Source organism: Musa acuminata, chromosome BXJ1-10 (assembly GCF_036884655.1).
Source record: "Musa acuminata AAA Group cultivar baxijiao chromosome BXJ1-10, Cavendish_Baxijiao_AAA, whole genome shotgun sequence".
NCBI classification, from domain to species: domain Eukaryota; kingdom Viridiplantae; phylum Streptophyta; class Magnoliopsida; order Zingiberales; family Musaceae; genus Musa; species Musa acuminata.
In genome coordinates, this window is record NC_088336.1 from 23,376,282 (window position 1) to 23,400,903 (window position 24,622).

The 24,622-nt window shown below is 41.3% G+C and overlaps 3 protein-coding genes across 3 annotated transcripts; 2 read left to right on the forward strand and 1 right to left on the reverse strand.

Moving 5' to 3' along the window:
* The first annotated feature begins 9,555 nt into the window (after window positions 1–9,555).
* LOC135595588 (senescence associated gene 20-like) lies at window positions 9,556–10,154 on the forward strand. The gene has a single exon (XM_065086713.1). The coding sequence runs from the start codon at window positions 9,556–9,558 to the stop codon at window positions 9,883–9,885; it is 330 nt and encodes a 109-aa protein (XP_064942785.1). The 3' UTR covers window positions 9,886–10,154.
* Window positions 10,155–13,226: 3,072 nt separating this feature from the next.
* LOC135594771 (uncharacterized) lies at window positions 13,227–19,938 on the reverse strand. Its single transcript, XM_065085280.1, has 8 exons — window positions 19,801–19,938; window positions 17,440–17,521; window positions 17,208–17,308; window positions 16,990–17,070; window positions 16,765–16,902; window positions 15,695–15,781; window positions 15,505–15,552; window positions 13,227–13,684 (listed from the first exon to the last, which is right to left on the reverse strand). The coding sequence occupies exons 1-8, from the start codon at window positions 19,936–19,938 to the stop codon at window positions 13,457–13,459; spliced, it is 903 nt and encodes a 300-aa protein (XP_064941352.1). The 3' UTR covers window positions 13,227–13,456.
* A 459-nt stretch (window positions 19,939–20,397) lies between these two features.
* On the forward strand, window positions 20,398–23,499 carry LOC104000963 (uncharacterized). Its single transcript, XM_009423132.3, has 4 exons — window positions 20,398–20,814; window positions 21,448–21,517; window positions 21,679–21,737; window positions 23,214–23,499. The coding sequence occupies exons 1-3, from the start codon at window positions 20,500–20,502 to the stop codon at window positions 21,720–21,722; spliced, it is 429 nt and encodes a 142-aa protein (XP_009421407.2). The 5' UTR covers window positions 20,398–20,499; the 3' UTR covers window positions 21,723–21,737; window positions 23,214–23,499.
* The last annotated feature ends 1,123 nt before the right edge of the window (window positions 23,500–24,622 follow it).

Below are 24,622 nucleotides of genomic sequence, written 5' to 3' on the forward strand. Positions count from 1 at the left end.
GTCATCTCCACATACCATCAGGGTGACAAATCCTCGACTCGAGCAGGGTCGGGGAAAAAAGGAGCAATCCTCAAGAATCCCGATGATGTTGCTTGGCGACCATCACATTACCCAAGAAATCGAGGCGTGAGCATCCCATCACTGACCCTCGGGACATCGCTAAGCCAACGCAGCACCCCGAACTGACTGAGCACACCCAAGAGGTCCCGCTACGTCATAACCAACCATATAGGGTTGTTAGGTTCGGGTCAGGGCTACTGGAGGAGGAAATAGAGCAACTCATCAACTTGCTAGTTGAAAATGCTAACGTATTCGCCTGGTCACCCACGGACACGCTCGGGTTTGACCAAATGGTCACATAACACCACCTAAACATTAGTCCCTAAGCACAAACGGTGAAGCAGCGACCCTGAAAGCTGGCGCTTGACCGACAAAAGGCGGTACGCGACATGATAGAATGACTCTTGGTGGCAAAATTCATCACAAAAGCAAAATATCCTCGATGGCTATCGAATGTAGTTTTCGTTAAAAAGCCTAATAGAAGTTGGAGGATGTGTGTTGACTACCCTGACCTCAATTGAGCATGCCCAAGGACTGCTATTCACTACCAAGGATCGGCCAACTGATTGACACACCTCGGGGTACAAACTCCTCATGTTCCTGGTTGTATTCTCAGGATACAACCAAATCAAGATGGTGTCAGAAGACTAGGAACATACAACTTTCATCACAAACTGAGGAGTCTACTTCTACACAATCATGCCATCCCGGTTGAAGAATGTTGTGGCAACCTACCAAAGGATGATGAAGAAGATATTCGCCCACCAGATTGAGAGAAACATGGAGGTGTATGTCGACAACATGATCGTCAAGAGCAAGTCCACCCGAACTCACCTAACGGAACTCGCCGAGACATTCAGAACATTGTAGGACTGTAGCATGTGCCTCAACCCCACCAAGTGTGTCTTCGGGTCAGCTAGGAAAAATTCCTTAGCTTCATCATCTACCAAAAGGGAATAGACGCCAACCTAAAAAAATTCCAAGCTATCATCAACATGCAGCATCCCCGTTCGGTAAAGGAGATTCAGCGCTTGACTGGGCACCGCCCTTGCCCGATTCTTGTCTCGGTTAGGAGACAAGTGTCTCCCCTTTTTCCATATCTTTAAGAGCCCAAACAACTTTGAATGGACTTTAGAATATCAAGAGGCCTTTGGTTGACTAAAGGAGCAACTGGCGCACCTATCTTGACTTGTTACAATCTCCTCGGGAGAATTGCTCAGCCTCCACTTCGCGACTTCAGAGCACACCGTCAATTTCATCCTTTCTCGAGAAGATTCTGGAGTGCAGCAACCTATCTACTACTTGAGCCACGTCCTCAGTAGGCCCAAGGAGAGATACCAATTGGTAGAGAGGCTAGCTTTAGCACTCATTTAGATAGCCAAGAAGTTACAACCCTACTTCCAAGCCCACTCGATCAAAGTAATAACCGACTAGCCACTGTGACAAATCTTGTCCAAATTCGACATGTCCGGACAAATGCTAAAGCGATCAGTCGAGCTCGGGGAATTTGACATACAGTATGTCTTGAGGATGGCCATCAAGGCTCAGGCGATTACCAACTTCATCTCAAAATTGGCTCCCCTCAACAGCAATGATGGCGAGTGTATGGGGCAATGGTGGAGCTTGCACATCGATGGCTTGACAAACACCAAAAGGGGCGGGGCCGGCCTCGTCCTCAAAAGCCTCGATGGCCGAATGTTCAGTCACTGCTCCGCTTTGGGTTTAAGACTATCAACAACGAAGTCGAATATGAAGTGCTCCTATCCAGCCTAAAGTTGGCCCTCGAGCTCCAAGTCGAAAGCATCGAAGTTTTCACCGACTCTCAACTGGTGGTCAGCCATATCAATGGAGACTATGAGGCTCGAGATGCTACCATGTCAAAATACTTGTTCGAGGTAAAGAAACTTGCTAGCTGCTTCCACTGCTTCGCCATAACAAGGATGTCGCAGGCGCATAACGTACATGCCGACGCCTTGGCAAAGCTCACCTCAGGTTAGGGTGTCGAACTACCTCTAGAAGTCAAGCAACTCCCTTGTCGAACTATTGCAGCCAAAGAGGTGGCTATGACACACGCAACCCCAACCTGGGTGGAAGAGATCCTCCGCTACAAAAGGGATGGGATGCTACCAGCCGACAAGGTAGCCTCCCGACGGCTCCAACGCATGTAGGCGTGGTATTGTGAGATGAATGGGAGACTTTATCGAAGGTCGTTCACCCAACCGCTCCTGTGCTGCTTGGATCCCGCTGAAGCCTAGTTGGTTTTAGCCAAGGTTCAAGAAGGAATTTACGGGGACCATATCGGCGATCGGATCTTGGCTTTCAAAATCCTTTGTCAAGGATACTACTGGGCGACTATGCATCGAGACGCCATGACCTACATACAGTGATGCCTATAGTGTCAGAAGCATTACCGAACACATCATCAGCCCGCGATTCCTCTAAACCCCCCGGATAGCGCATGGCCCTTCGCATAATGGGGAATGGACCTCTTTGGCCCCTTCCCACCGGCTTCGGGACAAAGGAAGTTCCTCATCGTCGGAGTGGATTACTTCACCAAATGGTTGGTGGTCGAGCCGCTGGCGTCCATCATCGAGAGGCAAGTAGAAGGATTCGTATGGAGGAGCATTATTACTTGCTTCGACATCCCCAAAGCCATCATCACCGACAATGGCACACAATTCAACAACAACAAGTTCAAAAGATTTTGCTCGGGCTACAGAATACAATTGGGGTTTAGCTTAGTAGCTCACCTATAGACTAATGGTCTAGCCAAGGTAACCAACTGGGCAATATTGGAGGGTTTGAAGAAAAGGGTCGTTGGAGCTCAGGGTACCTGGGTCGATGAACTCCCGAGCATACTATGGGCTTCCCGAACAACACCAAAGACCACGGGGGAATCGCCTTTCAACTTGACATTCAACACCAAGGTAGTGCTCCTGCCCGAAGTGGTCTTCTCGACTCCGAGAGCTAAAAACTTTGACGACATCGAGTCGGAGATTGGACTCCAAGCCGGCCTGGATATCATCGAAGAGCGGAGAGCCGTGCGCATCTCCGTGCCCTCTATTATAAAATAAAGTTGACACGAGACTTTACAACTAAATGGTGTGCCATTGGCCGATCAATCTCGACGACTTAGTCCTATGAAGGGCCGAGGTCAGCGACTTGACTCACTCCCGAGGCAAGCTAGCCCTAAGCTGGGAAGGCCCTTATCGGGTAACGATGGTGATCCGAGATGGTACTTATCGCTCAACGACACGAGAGACCAGTTCCAAGGATATGGCACATATCAAACTTAAAAAAGTTTTATGTCTGAAAAATTTATTGAGCCCCATAGCCGAAGAAAAAAGGAAGGACAGATGAAAGTGGCAAAGGGAGTTTCATTAATAAAATTTTTTTACATCACCCATGCTAGTCATATGTGCCCTACAAACCAATCACGTGAGTGATAACACGTGTGACTTGACACGTAGTATTTTTTATTATTATATTTTAGCATTTATCACTTTATATTGCTTGTTGTATTATATATATATATATATATATATATATATATATATATATATATATATATATATATATATATAATGATGTTCTTGGATCTGTGCAATAGGAATTGGATCGTGATAAGATCATGATAATGAGACCAATTCACCTTTAAACACAGATCCTAAATAATCCTGATCATAGGTTACGTGAGAGGGACATTGAGATAATCGGACATACTGGTGCGTTGTATACCCATTCATATGATGGATGCAGTTGGTCTCATAGCTGCTCGTGTGGGGATACTAAGGATACAATAAAGGTGCTCATTGGGGAATGAGTTCACTGATTGATCCGCTTATAGAATGTTGAATGGTTGATGATGCCTTATTATTAAACAGTGATTCCATAGTCACATTAGTGTATATAGTTCTTACACTTGAGGCACCAAGGATGTACTATATGCGTACTTCATTTTTTGATACCAGACTTATATCTGGAGGTTCCAGATCTAGTACATTCGGTCATTAGAACGATGTATTACAATATTTATGATTTGGAATTATGCATGCAGTACTTATACTTTTTATTATGATGATGTATGTGATGTATTGCATATGATGTGAATCATGATTAAAATTGCTTTGATTTGAATTCAAGGTTTATCCTAATTATGACATTTTAAAATAAGAATGATTGCTTATCTTTGTCGTGCTTTGAAAATTATTGTAAAAGAAAAAAAGAGATACAAAATTATATTCTTTCCTTTTTTTTGACAATAACAAAGGGGAGATAGGTTGCACAAGTCAAGAAGATGTAAAAACTTGCTTGTTTGCTTGCACATCCAAAGATAAGCAAAACTTGCAACTTACATATTGCAAAAGGAAGCAAGAATCGCTAGCTTATACACTTCAATAAGAAAGCTATCTTGTATTCACTTTTGAAATTTTTGCTAGCTTGTACGGTGTAAACTTGCTATCTTGAACATCACCAAGACTTGCTAACTTGCAATCTCAAGAGAAGCAATAGTGCTATCTTGCCTATCTCAAGAAGCAAAACATGCTAAACTTGCACATATAGCAAAATTACAAACTTGTAAAACTCAAAATTATTGCTAGCTTGCATGATGATAAAACTTGAGATTATGTCTATAATGCAATGATTTGAGCTGTAATGTCTAAAACACTTGATAATTGAGCTTCTCCTTTTTATTAATGACAAAGGGGGAGAAGTATGATGTTATGCATAAGTTTATGATAACATGTTGCTTGAATTTTTTAATCCAAGAGTTCTATCAATATGACATATTGATAAGAGGAGTTTGTTTAAACTCTGGGAGTTAAGATTAACTCTAACATCAATTGTTTGTTATCATCAAAAAGGGGGAGATTGTTGAATCTTGGATTTTGATGATGAAACTAATTGATAGTATTTATGATTTAATCTACGTTATGAGTGACGTAGGAAGCTTCGATCAGGGAGAGACAATTAAAGCAGGAAGAATTATGTTGGGCCGGAGAAAAACATGTCAGAAGATTGGACGTCGCATCGGAGGATCGATCAACGTATCGACAGAAGGCTTCGGGCCATGGTTTCAGGTATCGGGCCAAGAAGAGCGAATATTACGCCAAGGATATTGAAGTTGCGGAGGTCAACTGGCCAATTGGGTAATAGGCTGCAAGAGAGGATGATGCGTCGAAGAATTAGATGAAGCGTCGATGGACCAATGGCATGCCGAACAACATAATTCATACTTAGTAATAATTATCCAGATCAAAGTGTGTTTTATGTGTACAAGATTAACTTTGATAATAAGACATAAAGCAAAATGAAGCCCGGAGTCGAGAACGAGATTTCGTTGGGAGTTCGAGAGTTTGTCGGAAGTCCAGACATTCGTCGGAAGTTCTACCGGAACCAACCGAGAAGTCCAGGAGCTTGCCAAAGAAGCTCGTCGAAACTTGCAAAGAAGATCGTCGTGAAGTCTAGGAGTTTAACGGGAGTCCACTAGAATATTACTAAGAGATCGTCGGAAGTTTGCTGGAAGCTTGCCGGAAGAAACCTTGACTCATTAGACTTATTTAGCTTAGTATATGCCTTAGAATTCATAGTTAGTACATAATTAATATTAGAATTGGGTCAACCCAATTAGGGGCCAGTTGGGCCCATATAAGGACAGTGTTGGGCTAAGTGAAAATGCCCAAATAGTGACCTAAGAGGTGGCACAGTCTTCAAGATTGTGTCAGGTGGTGGTACTGTCTGTCTGGGCGATGGTACTGCCCAGACATAGTTTCTGAGAGGTTGTCAGGCAGTGGTACCACCCATACTCAGGAGACCCAGGATGAGATATTTTTAGGTTTCAAGTTTGAATCAACTTGAGGTCTATAAATACCCCTCTCATTCCTAGTTAACATACACAAGTATTGAAAGTAAAAAAAGAAAGAAACACGGTTACAATCTTATGTGAACTCCTCTCCTTCTTTTAAGTGTTAGAATAGTTTGAGAGAGGAGTAAGTGGGGGTGTAAGGGTTATCTCCTAAACCTTGTGACAGAAGAAAGAGCTATAAAGGGTGGTTGATCTTCACATATTGAAGGAAGATCGATAATGGATGCTGGTGGCCTCGACAAAAGAGGAATCAGCGGAGTGGATATAGGTCACGACAACCAAACTACTATAAAAATCTGGTTTGCATTTCCTTTGAGCACTTTACTTTAACTACAAACTACCTTCTTATTGCTTTCAAAGTTAAGCATTTCCAAAATTGGTTTTATCGTATGAAAGAGATTTTCTTAAACCGACGTTTTTATCACTGCACTAATTCAAACCCCCCCCCACCCCTCTTAGTGACAACTCATTCCTAAAAGGAAAAGAGAGTGGTCGGGGTGATAGCCACCCCTCGGCACTCCCCGAGGAAGGCCATCATATACCATCATGAGTTTGAGGCCATCTGTGATATAGTACTCGAGTCATGCCGCTCGGCCATATCAGCCTATGGTACCTGAGTTGTATTGCTCGATCACATCAGTTTTCAAGTACCCGAACCATGCATCTTGGTCACACTTGTCTACAACGCCTGAACCGTGCCTTATGATTATGTCAGCCTTCAAATAACCTAAGCTATGATACTAAGCTGGATCGATCCATCCATATCTAAGCCAAGGTACTTGCCGACTCCGACTGAATCACTGCACCCAATATCAAGCAACACCGCTCATCCAATCAAAATCCCGATAGTCTTCCCCAACGGGCCCTGTCTATGATCGACCTCCGCTCCCATAAATCCTTGGCCAACCACTTGTCGTACCACTGGTCATCACACAAGCAAACTCGACCCACGAGATCACCCCGCGCCATGCAGAGGCCCCTCGGGGAGCGACCTGGTGCAAGCCGCTCCCTGAGGAGGGGAGAGAATGATAGGGCACATTTTGGTATCCTGCCCTCCAACCACTATTCATAGCCATATCAACATTAAGGTCAACATAATGGACCATTCTCCTCGGTCAACGTTGTCCCGCAAAAGTCGGGATGGTGCCAACCGAGTATAGCATCGACCCGCAAAAATCAGGACGACGCCGACTAAGTACAACGTAGTCCCGCAAAGATTGGGACGACATCAAGTGCGAGGCGACGGTTCGACGCCATGGCACTAAGGATGCCCAACATCTGCTCCAGGAGGAAGCCTGCCACCCAATGGGTCGACAGCCATAAATATGGCTGGTACGATCGATCCCTGGGAGAAGGATAAAAACCCATCGCGGGGCCGACGATAAGGATTGGCTCTTGGCTCATTTTCCACCTAGTTCTAACAAAATCTTCAGACGAATCAAAATCGAAAACCCCCTTCCCGACCCCGACCTATGTGCAGGAACCGACAGTAAAACGGAGGGTGACTGACAAAGAGTCTCTAGATCTCGAATTCAAAGCCTAAGCTCGACTCTATCGAATGATGACTCCCACTGTCCGAGTACCGATATGGATGATCTTACACACCCAGGACTGAATCAAGCAATGCTAACCCCTCAACCACGATATAAAGGATCACTATCACTATTCAAAATCTTTGTCATCTCAAAGCAACTCAAGTATATATAACTATTTACGAAATAATAACAAAGTATTGTGACCTTTATAAGCGCATAATGGGGATATTCTCAACCCTTCCCCTTTTCCCTCATAATGCTGAGAGAATATTTGCCTTTCCACATAAAAAGTAGTGCTTTCGGAATCATATCCTTCTTCATATGCCTAGGCTTCCATAGCTTTATTGGGACCTTCCCGACGTGCATTCCTTTTCTCATACTATCAATTAATGAAACTTGTAGATGACACTAAAACTTGTAGGAACAAAGAGATACGTTTGAGCTCATATCACACTTAGCTCATTTCTCACTGCTACGGATTCCAATCCTTTCTACATCAAAGCCTTCTTTGGCTGAATCATCATGTGATGTTCAAGAAATGCGAATTTTGTCGCACGATGAGGTGTTGTATTCACTTGTCGTGAACGGCACTACTGAAACCTCTATTCGTGCTCACACCATAGCATCCATCCATCGCCATCTCACGAGTTCAATTTAATATTGTCAATACCCATCGAGAAGGTAATGCTACAACAAAAGTAATGGTTCTAATGGGTAAACCTAATTAGGATGCGTCTCTTTGCTTGCAAGCCAAACCCACTTACTCCTCCCAGGAATAAAGACGATCGAGCTGTATACTTATTACTTATCCAACATCTTTAATGGCTTTACTATGTCAATCAGTGTTGCTTGATATGTATTTATATCTAATTTTCCAAAGGACCACAACTTGTGACCACTATGTATTGTTGTTGTCGTTGTTATCCTCATACCATCTGTCACCATCATATCTGTCTCATTTTCTAGAGAAAACTTGTACGTCTCTTATTTTACGATTTCCTCAGATAACTCATTTCGATCTTATAATTGACAGATCGAGGACTTGTTCTATCATTTACCTCTTAGGGTTTCTTGCCTGACAATTCCAGAATTGTTCTTGATTCTCAATCAAATCAATTAGAGAGAAAAAAAACAGCAATATTTCATAGGTAATAAGAAAAGAATACATACACATTTCTCCAAATTTAGGTAGCTGTTGTTGTCATCGATGGTCATTTGACATCTGTTCGTCAAGCATACTTCCTTTAGAGGCATCGGTTTGAGTGGGCCAAAGCTGAGGCATACCAACCACTGATCTCTGTGGAATGGGGCCGAGTGCTGCCTCACCTTCCCCACTTATCGTAACCCCAGAAAGCACCGCTTGGCTCCTCTGCCACCCGCCATGGATGACGGGAAAGGTGATAATAATGATGGTAGTTTAATTGGAGGACACGCCAACCCACACTTGATGATGCCAGGCTTGCTTTACGATCGATCAGTGGACTCCGATGCCGCCTCCAATTCCACTTCATGATCCCAACATACACACATGAAAAGCATCCAAATATTATATGTAGGTACACGCAGTGGGCGTGTGCATGAAGAGTCAAAACCTTTGAGCCAATAGCATGTAGTATTAACAGGATGGTAAGTGAAGAAGGCTACGTCGGCGAGTAAGCCAGCCTCTCATGGCGTTCGGCGCTTCGCGTCGCACGTAGCGGCGCCCGCGAACGCACACCTTCGCCCGCTCGCGGGGCCCACAATGGGACCCACAGGAGCCGTGAGGGCCCCACCTCGGTGTTCCTTTGGGGCTCTATATAAACCCGCCCGCCCGCACCTTCTCATCCTCCGCCCTCTGTCCGTCGCCCACCGAGTCGTGAGTTGTTCCGAGTTAGAGCTTCCCAAGAGGGAGAGGGAGAGGGAGAGGGGGAAGGGAGCGGCACCGGGGCTCGTCACGAACTGGCTAACGGGAAAGGAGAGAGCGTGGAGGACCGCAACAAGTGGGCAGTGCTCACGCTGTATGAGGCCCTGAACGCGCGGGACGTGGAGCGGGTGCAGCAGCTGCTGGCCCCCGACATCGAGTGGTGGTTCCATGGCCCGCCGGAGCACCAGCACATGATGCGCATGCTCACCGGCGCGGAGGAGGAGGAAACCGCAGCCGCCTTCAGGTTCCAGCCCGAGCGAGTCGCCGCCTTCGGCTCCACCGTCGTCGCCGAGGGCAGAGCCCCCAACGCCGCCTGGGTCCACGCCTGGACCGTCGCCCCCGATGGGATAATCACCCAGGTCCGCGAGTACTTCAACACCTCCCTCACCATCACCCGAGTCGCCGCCTCTTCGGCTTCCTCCAAGGAACCCGCAGGCTCGACACACTGCCTTCACCTGTGGCAGAGCCGCCGCCCCGTCCCTCCCGAAAAATCCTTCCCCGGCCTCGTCCTGGCCATCTAAGCCACTACAAACAATCCTAAGCCGTAAGCCTAATCATTCTAAATAAAGAGGGGTGGGTGAAAGTTCCATGGGCTGAGAGGGAACCCTCACTCCCCGTTGTTGGGATCTGAGTCTGTAGCTGTAAGGTCTGCGTGTAGTTTGCTTGTGTGTCTTCGTTTGTATCAAAGAGTCCGAGACGAGGATGATGATGATGAGGGGAAGAAGACGATTCCTACCTTCTGTATGCTTGTTTGGTTACATGCTGAACAAAAGATGTTGCTTTAAATCGACCTGTCTGTGTCTGTGTAGAAGGCAGAAATGGCTTTCATGAATTCGGCGAAGGATTACAAAGAAACCATATTAATCACATGAAGAATACGTGAGAAAGATTGAGAGATGCCGACATGGAGCAGAGCGGTGAAGGCAGCCGACACACGTGGACGGTCCGCATGCGATGTCGCAGCGCTGTCCCCACTCGTGATAGCCACAACCACTCGGGTGCGAGGAGAAGATTCTCGATGCCGCAAACATGGAAATGTCGATGACTCTTAGAAAAAAAGACAATAAAAAAGACAATAATAATGGTAAAAAGACTATTATTATTATATTTATATTATATCAGTTCATAAAATACATCGATTTACGATTATAATACGTTTATGGATGTATAGAAATATACTGTAAATATTACAAAAGTAAGTTATTCTGGAAAGACAAGAAAGGTATGAACATTGATGGGAAGATAAAAAAGAGAATTCCTACATAGAAAAGTACAAAAATGAAAGATTCGTCTTGTAGGGTTGCAGAGAAGACGATATGCTCACGAAAGCCCCAAGTTGCTCCCATTATAAGCTTCTCCCCATGAGTTTCTTGCCATTCACTGAGGGAATCATGACAGCCTTGTCTCTTTTATGCTAGGAAAGAGCCACATGTTTCTGTCCCCCTGTCATCCAATGATGCATGGAACCTCAACTTTGTGGGTGGGACACCTAAATAATTGCATCTAAACCAATAATGATCCCAATGTTTCCTACGTTTCGTTCTCTCCAAGAAAAGAATCATGTTGTGGGTGGATAGTGCACGATCAGTGTAAGCTTTATTCAACACTTTCTGTGTGCTTGTCCATTTTAGCTTTGTGATCACTGCTTCCTCATCTCTGATAACAAATAAGGTGTTAAGAAACACGATGAAGTGTCGATTCTTAGATAAGTGGAGGAGGTATGAGATAAGAAGGCTGAGAAAGTTGCAACAGCTGTAGAGGTTTAGCAGCTCAAGCGATCGTCTGCATCAGCGAGAGAGAGAGAGAGAGAGAGAATTCATGCAGAAGATAAACAATGATGAGGTGCAGGAAATCCTCTTTAACATCTGTTAGGGCCAAATCACATATTTACATTAGGGTTAAAGAGTTACTGTTAGTTCTTCCTGTCTCGTAATGCCATCATGAGCACCATTAATGGTAGCGTACCAGTCGAAGAACTGGTGGAACTCAGGACGAAAGCCCGCATACGTCACCTTCTTTCCACCGTTCGCCACGATAGGCCACGAGGACTAGCGAGGAGGAGGACATGGAGATTGGCGGAAATCTGTCTGTGGGGACAGCTCCCGACGTAACCGGAACCGTAGGAGAGGGATAAGAGGGCTGAGATGACGGCGGAGAGGCGAGGAAGCTTGTGGTCGGATTCAGAGAAGGGGTAGCGCGGGGCGGCGGGCGATGCAGTCCGGGCCGGACTCCCGTCGGGCCATCCTGGTTACCATCGTTCTTGGGTCCGGTCACCGATGGTGTGCATATAACGACGGAGATTGTATCATTATGTCAGAAAATAATTTTTTTGAAGGCAGTTTATCGACCCACGACAATGGGTGAGCTCACCGGGGAAGTATAATTGCCTCCCTCGTAGTGTTGGAGTCTGATCACCGTCAGTGAGAATAGGTATTGTTAGGTACGACGATTTCACAACGATTTAATTTTTCGAAGGCAGTTTATCCCCTTAGTGGCCGGTGGTAACCGCACCTAAATGTACACGCGGTTACTTGACTAACATCTGCTAATGCAACGCCAGAAGGACGACTTTTTAGTTCAGAGTTTGTGGCATTATTATTTCGAATGTCAAAAATCTTGGCTCACCGCAAGTGACAGTAAGACCGAGTTGCTTAAGCAATCTCGGAAGGAATGAACATATTAGAGTCTGATCACCGACAGTAAGAATAAAATCGTTTATGTGGAGCGATTTTACAACGATTTATTCTTTTTCGAAGGGATTTAGGCTTCCGCTGCATATGGTAAGCTTACTTAAGTGGTCATGTGATTCAGGACTACGGATGCAATGTGAACCGGCCCATTAGGCCCGATTCAATGCCCAAAGTAGGATTGGATCCGGTTCAGTTCTTCGGCCCATTGGCGGGGCCTCAGGGACTGACGGCGTCGCCACCGATGGCATCAGAACTGCGGCGGACGGCTTCACCTAGTCTCCACCATTCGCCACTACGGCCACGAGGAATTGGGAGGACAGAGAGAAGGGTCTATGCTTGTTGGGACAACTCCCGACGCGGTTGTAGTCGGAGGAGGAAGAGAAGAGGGCTGAGATGTCGCCGGAGAGGAGAAGAATCTCGTCAACGGAACCCGAGAAGGGGCCGACGAGGCGACGCAGTTCGGGCTGTGCCGTGCCGGATTTGCCATTGGGCAATCCTAGTTCAGAGCTTCCGTGAGTCCGGTCACCGTGCGTGTGCATATGACCACGGAGATTGGATGAATACGGCAGAAAATAAAATTTTTTTGAAGGTTGTTTAACCACCCTGGAGGAACGGTAAGCACACCGGGAAGCATATTTGCTTACTTACCAGGTCAGAGTCTGATCACCGCGAGTGAACATATGTCTGCTTAGGTGTGACCTTTTTGCAATGAATTAATTTTTTCGGAGGCACTTAATGCTCATAGTTGAAGTGGTAAGCAAACCATCAAGACGACGCGGTTACCTGAGTTACATCTACCAAGGTAACGGGGGCCCAATACAAGCCTTTAAGGAAGACCTTTCAGGCCCGTTAAGGCCCAATATAATATGGGACCCAGATCGATTGTACGTCTGCTAATGTATCAAAAGGAAGACCTTTTCTCATGGCGGTATTATTTCTAACGACAAAAAATCTCGGTCAATTTTGTGCAATCTAGAAATCAATGGTTTAGGGATTTCGATTGCGTACCGCTCGACAAGATTACTCACGACTTCCAGCATTTACTCTTGTGTACACCGATGCATGTATGCCTTCTGGAAGATTTAGTATACATACTTTCATGCCTAATTGCAGATCGAATAGCTTCATCTAGTATGATCACTGACACCAGTAATTAGATCAACAGCCAGAACTGAAAGATGAGAGCCTCCAACAGGCCACATGGAAGCTCATAATGGAAACATCTTGCTTCGTTACTCCTCACATTAGCAGGAACATTATTTACAAGCTCACAACCTGGACAAAGGACTACCACTCAGAATTAGCAAGTTCTTACAAGTCAGTGAAGATGCTGTAGGTGTAAGTGTTGTCATTATGACAATGGAATAGAATACTAAAAAAAAAAAATTCTGTGAAAGTGTTGTCAGTATGAAAAATCAAAATCCTCGTAATACCCAAAATCTTCATCTCCATTCCCATCATAATCATCATAACTGACTTCAGCATATATGTGATCTTCAAATGCTCCGGATCCATCACCATCCTCCGTAGCACTTGGATCAACCACATGATTCTCGATGTTGTTCGGGAGGTCACAAGCACCAGCAGCATCTGACTCGATTTTTTGCCTTTTTCCACTATCTTGATCAGACTGTTGAAAGACATGGCCAATAAGGCAGAATACAAATACTGAAATAAAATTAGGAGATAAATGTTGAACTTTTTTTCACATAAATGCTTAAAATTCACGGTGTCAAATATCCATCAAGAGCCACCACTGGAATGCCATGAAGCTTATGGGATGTAGAAAGATCAATACAAAGATAAACCATAGGCAGTGGAAATATTCACACAGATGGAAGTTAAAAGTAGAACTTGTCAAACCCCATTTATTCAATCTTCTCTCTCGTTGGAATCTTTTCGTGGGTGTATATATGGAGAAATGTAAATGTATTGGAAAAAAGAAACTCCTCTTTTGAATCATGTACATCAAAGGTGTAATGGTGTACCTCCAAGCTGCGATTCTCATGCAAGGTGTACATCAGCTAGCTTCCCAAGTTTCAATGGTTTGTTACTGAGAGGTTTTATGGATCGTTGAGCATGGCAGATTGGTTTACCTTTATTCTGAATGCATAAGTTTAATATTGTGATACCTGTTACACTCTTGAGTACCATCCACTGGAGACGAGAAAGAGTAGAGAGCTGTGATGATGCATTTTCTTAGAGCAAGGAGTGGTTCTCAGTGCAAGTTCTTTGATACTTATCACTTGATCATGTTGGCTTTCAATTCAGGAGAGGGGAAGATGCCAGAAAAAAAAAAGTCTTTAAGTCATGAACAAATAGATGTAATCTGAAAGATCAACAAGGGAAGTCTGGGCTTGAATCTGAGAAGCTCAAGTTCAAGAGATGTCAGAAAGAAAATAATTTGCTTGAAAAAATATACCAAAATCTAAAAGGACAACAAAGGGAAGTATAGATTTGAATTAAGGAAGCCACATGTTCTTTGGTAACTGTTGTGATACCAAAGGGAAGTATAGATCTGAATAAAGGAAGCTACATGTCATTTGGTAACCTTTGTGATACCTATTGCACTCTGATATCTGTTGGCTACATGGATCTTTCCCACCACTGAAATTAGCGATATCACTTGTCAAACCAAAGTTCTAATAAGTTTGTCTTAGGTTCTTTCACTTCTCATCATACAACAAATTGAAGTTGACTAGTCTTGTCTAGCTAGTACCATCTATATGTCTTCTTTTGATATGCTTATATCATCTTAAATAATTTTTCCTCATTTTATCCTCGATTATAGCTATTCCTAATAATCAACATGAACAAAGCTTAAAAACACAAATTGTTGCAAAAGATTCCTTTTCATCTCTATTTACATCATAGTATTAGTTGGGCTTCTAATCCTTGCCCTGGGCCCCTGGCCACTAACAAGGGTTTGCTAAATCATTGAGAGGAACAAGATAAAAAAACCCTCTTGAAGAACATAAAATTAGTACTAAAAGAAAATCAAACCAAGCATTCTAAGAATGAAGCGACGAGCCTATAGAAAATCATTAGCCATTCCAACTTACTAGTGAGTAAAAACGAAAAAAGTGGTGGAAAGGGGACTATGCAACTTTGGAGTCTTGGCTATGAATTCTAAAAAATATATATTGGCTTTTGCTACCTATTCAATGATTCTGATATGCAAGAAGAATGTCAGTTGCAGAATATATGTAACTTGAGATTGAGATACTGCAAAATAAGGTGATATAGTTTCTGAAGCACACAGCTTAATAAGAATCAGTACAAAATACTTTTGACAAATATCAACAAGAAATGTAGCATGAAGTGAATTAGCAATGTTTTAAATTCAAGAAAAAGAATTGAGTATTACTCCTGCTACGACATAATAATTATACATGTATTAAGAAATGTAAGTAGCATAAAAAGCACATGAAGAAGAAAAGAGAAAAATACAGAGTACAGAGCTTCCAGCGCTTCATAGTTGACTTTCGAACTCAATACCTGTGACAAAATTATATTGTTTATCAAAGCATAGGAAATATTGATATGAAAAAAATATATTTATTTGTCATTGGTGTATGTTAACAAAAATTTCACAACTGCAAGTGCATGCAATGTTAACCGGTAACTTAACATAGAGTACCTTTCTTTTAGACATCTGATGGGTTGTTTCAAGAGTCTGTGCAGGAGTCTTGGTTTTAGCTTCTCCAGCATTTCTTCTTCTTCTTTCCTTTATTTGATATTGCATTATAGCAGGGAAAAGTTTTTAGAATGTGAATTCACCATATTATTTATAGAGAAAAACTATTCAAAATCAAACTGAATTGACAATTAAATTGGAATGCTTTTGGCATCATGAAACTGTTCTAGTGTTGCCTATCCTCCTTAATTTACAATCTATTCGAATTATTATCATCATTAGTCATCAAAGACAGAGTAAAAAGCTGAGAAACCAGTCAAAACTACAATGGAGCTATGGTTAGCAAATCTAGAGAAGTTATCAGTAGGACAAGATTGATCTATTGGAGAGACATTTGGAGAACTATCTACCCACAGGTTTCTGACTACTAAGTAGTTTCATGCAATATAAGCTGTGCATGAAACTTACCATGGGACTGGGGTTTGACATAATAAAATGGGCATGGTAAAGAATAGTTCGCCAACACAATAAAAGCAATGACACTGGTAGAGGACACATTTGTCAAAAAAAATAGATTTATAGATAGTAGATGCTTTAGTTGAATACTAAAAGCACTTATCAAAGTGTGAATCAACAATGTAGGACAAGAGCTCTGATACCAATAAAATGCAAAACAAGTGCTTTGATAACAAATCTAATATATGACAGAAGATAAAAAGCAAAGAAAATATTTTTTTCAAAAATTTAATAATTGTAGAATAGAAAAGTGAAGATTTAAGATGAAAATAAAGTAAAAAATAACTATGCTACTATTTGGATAATCATCTTCACTACCATAGGCGGCACTTGCAAGAGTCAGAATTGAGTATTCGGTATTCTCTGTCTAGATTGCTTATAGGAGGACAAAGAAAATTTCTAACTTCAAGCATAAATTCGGGACATGAAGAAAATAAAAACTAAGCAGCCAGCCAGGAAAGGCATATTCATGCAAAATACAATTTTAGCAAAACCCTGGAGCAACATTAAATTGATCAGCTACATAACCACAAGTGAACAAGCCCACGTCACCATACCTTTCTGGACTTTGCCAGGGCTGCTGCAGTTGCTTTAGCAAGTTCCTTGGCATCTAACAGATCTTCTGAGCCATTTAAAAAATTAGCTTTATAAGCCTCCTTAGCAGCTGTAGCAGCAGCTTCCTTGGCTGTTTGTGCCTGCTCAGCATTAGAGTTAACAAATCATATTGACTAATAAAAAAATCTAATGAAGTGATGAACACTCAGGAAATTGACCCTCATCACCTCAAGATACTCTCTGTTCATTTCTTCCCATATAATCTTTTTAAGTTCCTTCCCCTCTTCATTGTGCAGGTATCCATCAACCTAGCAAAAATATTGCTTCAGATGGATTAAAATATTTTCATTATGCAGCCAACACAAAGGTTCAATAATAGAGAGATATTCTGTAAGAGAACTCTGAGCTTGGCATACCCAAGAAAATTACATCAAGGATGACATACCTCAACATCATCAATATCAGAAAAGTTTTCCATCTCATCATCTGATGAGTCACTTGAGTCCTCTTGTTCACTGGAAGCGAATGAGTCCACACACTGATGTCCTGCAGATCCTTGCAAAAAGTCAGAAAATTGTCCAACAAAGCAATGGTAAAATAAATACAAAAAAGAAACCATTAATGTTAATCGATTTGGCGAATAGAAGATAAAGACTTCAAGAAACTAGTTATCATACCAGCACCTTCAGGTTTATTTGAAGTCCTCCCTTCAGCTTGGCCAATATCTTGAGTCATACTAGCAGAAAAATGTTCCTTGTTCTGAGAAAATAACACATAACTTGGACATGAATTTCAAACCAGAATAGGCTGATAACACATGATATAAGTTCAAAAAATATACAAGTCATCATGCAATGATACTACAAAGAACATCTTCTGAATCAAACTTATGATCCTCTGAGATGGTTTAGAAGATCTCCCAGGTGATTATAAAACTATTTAACTGATGCCTATTGCATGACTCGACTACTTTACAGAAACTCATAGAAAATAGGAAATCTCGCATTCACATGCGACAAAATTTTAGGCCAAAAAGGATCAAACAAGACAGAAAAATGAAAAACAATCTCTTGGTGAATACATAAAAAAACTAGAGAACAAACTGAAAGGGTACATGATGAGGCTCCTGTTATGGAAGATGCCTGAACAAATGTTGGTTAAAAGTGGCTAGGAATGTCAGTGAGTTTCAGGCTGTTGTTCCATTGCTGTGCTGATAAATTGTGCCAGCTGGCACAGATCCAAAGCTATTTGCCAATACTACAAGGTGCCGGCAGGACATGGCAGCAAAAATTAAACCAATGACTTGTTTAAACATGATAGTAGACTTGTATGGAAATGAGTAACATATAAATCAAACAAATGGTTCAAGTTTTGATGCCTGTGGTAGATATAAGGAATAAATCTATCAAACTGTAAAATGTTGCAAATTTTCATTTACTTCACCAAATCGGAAAAACGATTCAAATTGAAACTAGTTGAATACAATAATGTGCATCATTCACTATGAATGAAGTAGATCAAAGTGATGTCAAGGTGGGTCTAAGAAAATCAAACATTGTTTCAAACGAATGGCCAACCCCTACCAGGAAGAAGATGAACCCTAAAATCAGCAAGGTCCTTCTGTTTGCAGAAAATCCCAATTCATGCTCTACGCTGATGGTAAACTCCTCAGATTTTGATCTTGATTAGAAAAAAGTAAACATTAAATATATGGTACAAATCTCAACACTAACCATTCAAAACCTTAGTAATTTTTTACAATTATTTTAATAACAAGTGCAGATCTTTTAGTGCTTTTTAATTTTCTATTGGATAAAGTTATGTCACATATTTTTTTTCATAGGTTTCTTTGTCAAATTTTTATGGTCGCTTAATCATTCTTAAAATATCCCTGATTACTCTATTTTTCTGGATAGTTTCCATATTTCCTATTTAAACTTTTAAAAGTAATATTTTGCTGGAACACCATTTGGTCTAGCTCATACTATCTATTACTAATCCAAAATTCCAAATTCAGTTGCCAATCCTGAAACTAATCTTTACTGTTTAGTTTCCAAAACTTAATAAAGAATAAAAGATCAATAAGCAAAGGAGCAAGGTTGCCAAACATTTTTCTAATCATAGTGCATTTTGAAATGAGAACTTTATCAAGTGGAAGGGGCAAACAACGTACAATAGTCATAAGAATAAAGCATAGAATGCATTAAAAAAAAACTTATCTAGCTTTTTGATAAAGAGTAGAAAACTAAGACTAGAGTTTGCTCTAAATGTGACTCACATTAATAGATCCACGCATCTTGCTGATATGCTGATTATCTAGGTCAGATTCTCTCATCTTTTTCAACTGTTTTGTTTTTTTCATTCTAAAAAGACCAAATGTTAATGGTACAAGGAGAGATTGAAGAAGACCTAAAAAAAGGTTTTAATAGAAACTATAAATAAAAATTTAAGTAATCTGAACTTCCTAAACTTTGTTGTTTATTTTTTCGATCCTCTGCCGCTCAGCCTGTTGAAATGCTGGAGGTTCAACACCACGTTGACCTCCTCCTGGTATTTTAATGAACTGCAGAAACAAAGACGAGTATGCCAACATAGTTATTAACAATAGAAATAAACTAAAAGAAGAACAAGGATGCACATTATCATGACATTTTCTGTAAAGTACAAAAACCCACGAACTAACATGCAAATCCATAGTACTCGCGTAATAGAATACCACCATAATAGATCAACAAAACAAAGACGGGTATCTGATCATAGTTATTCATAATGGAATTAAACTAAAAGAAGAACAAGGTTGCACTTTACAATGGCATTTTCTGCAAACTCCAAAAGCCCTCGACCTAACATGTAAATCCATAGTACTCGCCTGATAGACGACCACCGTAACAGACACCCGAATAAAAGAACCGCAGGATAATCCCAGAAAGGGAAAGAACAGAGCTTCCGCATCAATCAGATCGAAAAGCTCAAGAATTCAATAAACACACAAAAAGAAACCTAGGGCCACTGACAGAGAGAAGTGAAAGAGAAATAACCTGGAGATGGATAAGGACCAACACGATCGACGGCCACCCCTTCTCAACAACGCCGGCCGCCAGGCTCGCGCACGAAGCCACGAACGAGTTGGTCGAGAGGGCGCTCGATAGGTGAGTTATCGATGAGTCCGTGCTCATGGGGTTGATGAGGCACGGCTTTATATAGCGGTTCGAATTGGGTCGGGTTTGCAATAGTTGACCAAGGCTCGGCTCAGATGAAGGCCTATCTGAGCCGAAACCGGCCCGATTAAGGCCCGCAATTGGGCTAGAATCTTGTCCGAAATAAAGGTTTACAACGATACGACAGATTGCATCGTAACATAATCCACATCAGAACCAGACAATCTCAATCAGACGGTTAATGGAAACCTACGCCCTCTCAGATCGAGTCCGGTGCTCCGCTTGCATATAAGCGACCTCTTAAAACAAGGGTTTATAACGATCCGATAGAATTAATCATAACAAATAAACATTAGAACCATACGATCTCAATCAGACGGTTATTAGGAATCTACGCTCTCTCCTTTCCGAGTCCGGTGCTCCGCCATCATATAAGCTACCTCTCACCTCCTACTCTCATACTTTGTCTGCTCTGTAGCCATCGGGTTGGTTTGTCCATAATACATATTTTCCAAAGAGGCCCTTCTTTCTTCCAAAATTACGTCGAACACTCTCTTTGCGTCGCCGCCGCACCCTTTTATGGGCAAGCGGCTCCCGGAGCCGAAGAGCTTGGAGGACGTCGCCCGCTACGCCGCCGACAGGATCCGGAGGACCAGAGTCGCCAAGCCCTCCCTTAGGCCTGCGGCGTGGAACAAGGAGACGACGTCGGCATCCGTGATGAACTTGGCGGACCTGCCGGAGGCCAGCGTCCCCCTGAAGGAGGTGGTGGCGGACTGCGCCCGGCGGTGGTTCCAGGATGCGCTTAAGGAAGCCAGGTCCGGAGATGTGTCGATGCAGATCCTTGTCGCTCAGATGTACCATAGCGGATATGGGGTGGCGAAGAACGAGCAAAAGGTGAACCCTTTATGTTGTTCTCCTGGTATTGGATCGGTCAGGACGCTTTTAGTTGACGGCGTTTGGATTCTAGGGTTTCTTGGAATCTAGTTTTCCGATTTTCACAGTACTTTGGGTGTTCTCCGATAAAGTTCGCGTTTTTTACTTCTTTCACAGATTTGATGGTCAGGGAGAATTTTTATTGACTAGTTCTCAGATGGTCGATTATATTTGTGGGGTTTGTGAAGAGAGTAACGAGTAGAAGATTGAAGCTTTTGATAGCATATTGATGAACAGTATGTAGCTAAAAACAAAAGAAAGGTGAAGTTTTGATTGCTTGGTAAGTTATGGTGCGCAGCATACATGGCATAGCAGGCTGTATCTATGATGTCAGTTGCATGCTCAGCACTTAGAAGCTCCAGGAGTTTGTTGTTGGAAAATTCCAAAATCTTCTTAATTACCAGAGAAATTTTATATATGTTGCACAATTTCTGGCTTGAATTTTGAAAAGTGCCTATAGGATTTCTTTTACAGGTGATGTAGCATGATTCTATTTCATAATTCTTATCTCCTACCTCTTTCTAGACAAAATTTCCCTTTTCTTGTATTCCCTGTTACCAGAATCTTGATAGCTAACGAGTTGACATTTCTCAGGCAAATGTGTGGATTACAAAAGCCTCCAGATATCGGTCAGCAGTTTGGAAGGTCAGCGACAAGCATCCAGGTATCGGCCTTGTATTTTTAACATAAAAATTCAAAATTTGAACAGAAAAGACATATTTCGTTTCTTGCATTTGTCATCCAAAATATATATCTGTTTGTAGCACTTACAACTCTGTTGTTGGTTAACTTTTGTTGAACATTGTATTAATATGTTTTCTGTAGGCTACAATGCTAGTGATTCTGATTCTGATGAAGAGAAAAATTAAGCTGGTCATGATCAGGTATGACTTCAATTCTCAAGATGCATGTTGCAGCAAGTTAAAATTATGTCTATTATTTATATTATGCTCAGCATCACCTATATCATGCTCAAGATGCCCATCTGTATTGAATCATTTGGATTTCTATTAGGTTCCAATGTTTTAATTTCAATGGGAGATCTTGGTCTTGAACATTATTGAGGTCATATAGTGCTATGCTATTTTAGAATATTTGGAAATGACAAACATATTATGGATGCTTAGAACTGTGTTTCTGGAGTACATATGACTGAAACTCCTCTAACTGAGATTATCAATTTATAAACTTGTTGAGGAAATTATGTAAGGGTGTTTTGCTGTAATTATCAGTATTTCTGTTTATATTCTCAAAATAATTGTGAGAGGTCTTGCGTTGGAGGAGACAATATACTTAAGATTATGGCAATAAGAAAGAAAGGAAGATCCAGAGTGTTACAATCACATCTGAATAGACAGTGGGTTGCTTCTGCTGGATGCCCAACTTACCAGTACTGATGCTCTAAAGGAATGCAGAATTGCAGGACTTTGTCAAGAAAATTCTCGTTTCCCCTTGTTGATCACTTCATGGGATCATTGATTAGAGATCTTTTTTTTTTCTTTTATGATTATATTGGCAATTGGTCTTTCTGGTTTCTAAGGCTCCTTATATATATACACATTGTAATATTTCTCTATCTTGTGGTAACTTTTGAAATTATACTTTTGGTTCATTGTGTTTACTTTCCATCCCTTCACAAGTTGGACACTCAGATGTGTGATTAGGAATCAGTAACATGTGACACTTAAGTTGTCATGAAGTCAGAAGCAAGAGGTTACACATGTTCTTTTGATACATTCTTCTCTTAAAACACCTGAACTCTATTCCATGTCATAAGGTGTGGATCTTGAAATCTCTTTGAATGGGGTGTGCACTGGTTTGTGCATGAAGGAACTGGCAAGGACTGTTTTACATGGATCAGGGTAGCATATAAACTCCAAGAATGTTAGGCAAAATAAAACGAGGAAGTTGGTGTACCGAATAGGAGAGGTTTTGCACAGTGTCTGCTGCAATGTGCATTGTCTGTCTCTTTTTATTCATTCCTGATATACATCTGAATCCAAACTCAGTATTGATCTATGCCATCCACTTTTAGTTCTTCACATGTTTTTCAAGAAATAGCTTGAGCGGTGAAGTCAAAGAGTTTTGGATTGTTAGTGATGTTATCAGAAATGGTTAATAAACTTGTTCATGATTTTAGCATAAACAAATAGGTCATGGCATGAGTAGGTGGTATCTTGGTGACCCTCCCGATAATGTTGCTCTATATATTACCATTGTGGCAGAATAAACATCCTCAAAATTTATCTGATCCCTTCCATTTATTAAAAGTTAGATGCAATCTGAATTTGACACTGCTGTTTACTTGCTTGAATTTGATTTCAACAATTGCTAACAAATTCATAATGTGTTTCTTGCAGGGTTTGCTTTGTCCAAGGTCAGTTCATGTTTGGCGACTGCGTTCTTAGATTTTTCTGTTTTGTTCGGAAGATCCACTGTGTATCAATCAACAAAGTTTCCATGAGTTGCTGAAGCTTTATGCAATCCATGACTAGTGATCCAGAATGTGTTTCAGGTCTTTTCGGCTAGATGCCGCTTTTGTTACTAAGAATTGTTTGATGTTTCTACTTTTGTGAATGTTTAGAGTTGTCAACCTTCACTCTATCTTAAGAAAACATTTTTGAATGAAATTTCTTGATAAGTAAATATGCTGGAGTGTTCATAATGTTTGTTAATTTGAATCTTCCTGAGTAATAATGCATCGACTAGAACATATCTACAGATGGATCTTCTATTGCTACAGGATTCTGTAAGTTGAATTTGAAGATATTATAGAATCAGTCCCAACAATGATAAAACTTTTGTTACCAACTATTCGGGACAATCTAAATCATTACAAACAATTATATCCAACATAAATGATACAAAAATTTCTCAGACCTAAAACCTAATATTCACTGAGCACAAATAATGTCTTCCCCGTTTCCAGGAGATTGCAGACCGTAACGTCCTCTGTATCTTATAACCTTCTTTTGCTTTTACTGTTCATGCTCCGTTGCGGCTCCCTGTTCTCCATTCCCAAGGCTTCTCAGGGTGGGAAGAAGCCCACAGGCCAACGCGAGCAGATCGTGCATCTTCCTCCCGCTAAGTACACATCGATCAATGCTCACTTGCGATGAGAACTCTTGGTCGGTTCATCGAAAGAAGGCAAATGATGGAACATTTATCTTCTCGGAAGAGACTACAGATTGGCTCAAATATTTAGAATATTCCTAATTCATATTTACGAATTTAAGTCCCTTAATTTACACCCTATATTAAATTCTCTTTCTTTGATTAATATTTGTAATTGTTATTCTGCTTTAAATTTTCTTTTTCTAATTGTTCCTGAGTTTTAAATGATATTTGCTGATAGTTAGAATCCTGATTAATGGCCAGAGGCCAACTATCGATGTTCAAAGGCAAATTTATATACTTGCATAGAGAATTGATGTCTTAAAGAAGAAAAATCTTTAAAAGATCATATATTCTATTAATTAATGATTTAATAATAGTTGGAAAAAAATGGCAAACCCATCGAAGACATATTATATATTTTTAGAAATTATATGACAAGTAATAATGGTAAGATTTAACCCTTTAGAAAATGTAAATCTCATGTGTGTCATGTTAGACTCATTACCAATTCATTTTTGCTCGAATAAATAATGATTCGGTGACAATTAAGTAAATTCGTATTATTTTAAATGACCAAAATATAAGGTATTATTGTGCTTTACAAAAATATTGTCGTACCCCTCAAACTACCTGACTTTCTATTGGTGGCAGA

Excerpts from the sequence above, each read along its gene's own strand:
- LOC135595588 (XM_065086713.1), top strand. The coding sequence starts at position 9,556 with ATGATGCGCATGCTCACCGGCGCGGAGGAGGAGGAAACCGCAGCCGCC.
- LOC135594771 (XM_065085280.1), bottom strand. The coding sequence starts at position 19,938 with ATGAGCACGGACTCATCGATAACTCACCTATCGAGCGCCCTCTCGACC. Across the intron at positions 16,903-16,989 it reads TGAACAGAGAGTATCTTGAG|GCACAAACAGCCAAGGAAGC; the intron begins GTGATGAGGGTC and ends AATGCTGAGCAG. Across the intron at positions 15,782-16,764 it reads CCCTGGCAAAGTCCAGAAAG|GAAAGAAGAAGAAGAAATGC; the intron begins GTATGGTGACGT and ends TATCAAATAAAG.
- LOC104000963 (XM_009423132.3), top strand. The coding sequence starts at position 20,500 with ATGGGCAAGCGGCTCCCGGAGCCGAAGAGCTTGGAGGACGTCGCCCGC. Across the intron at positions 20,815-21,447 it reads TGGCGAAGAACGAGCAAAAG|GCAAATGTGTGGATTACAAA; the intron begins GTGAACCCTTTA and ends GACATTTCTCAG. Across the intron at positions 21,518-21,678 it reads GGTCAGCGACAAGCATCCAG|GCTACAATGCTAGTGATTCT; the intron begins GTATCGGCCTTG and ends TGTTTTCTGTAG.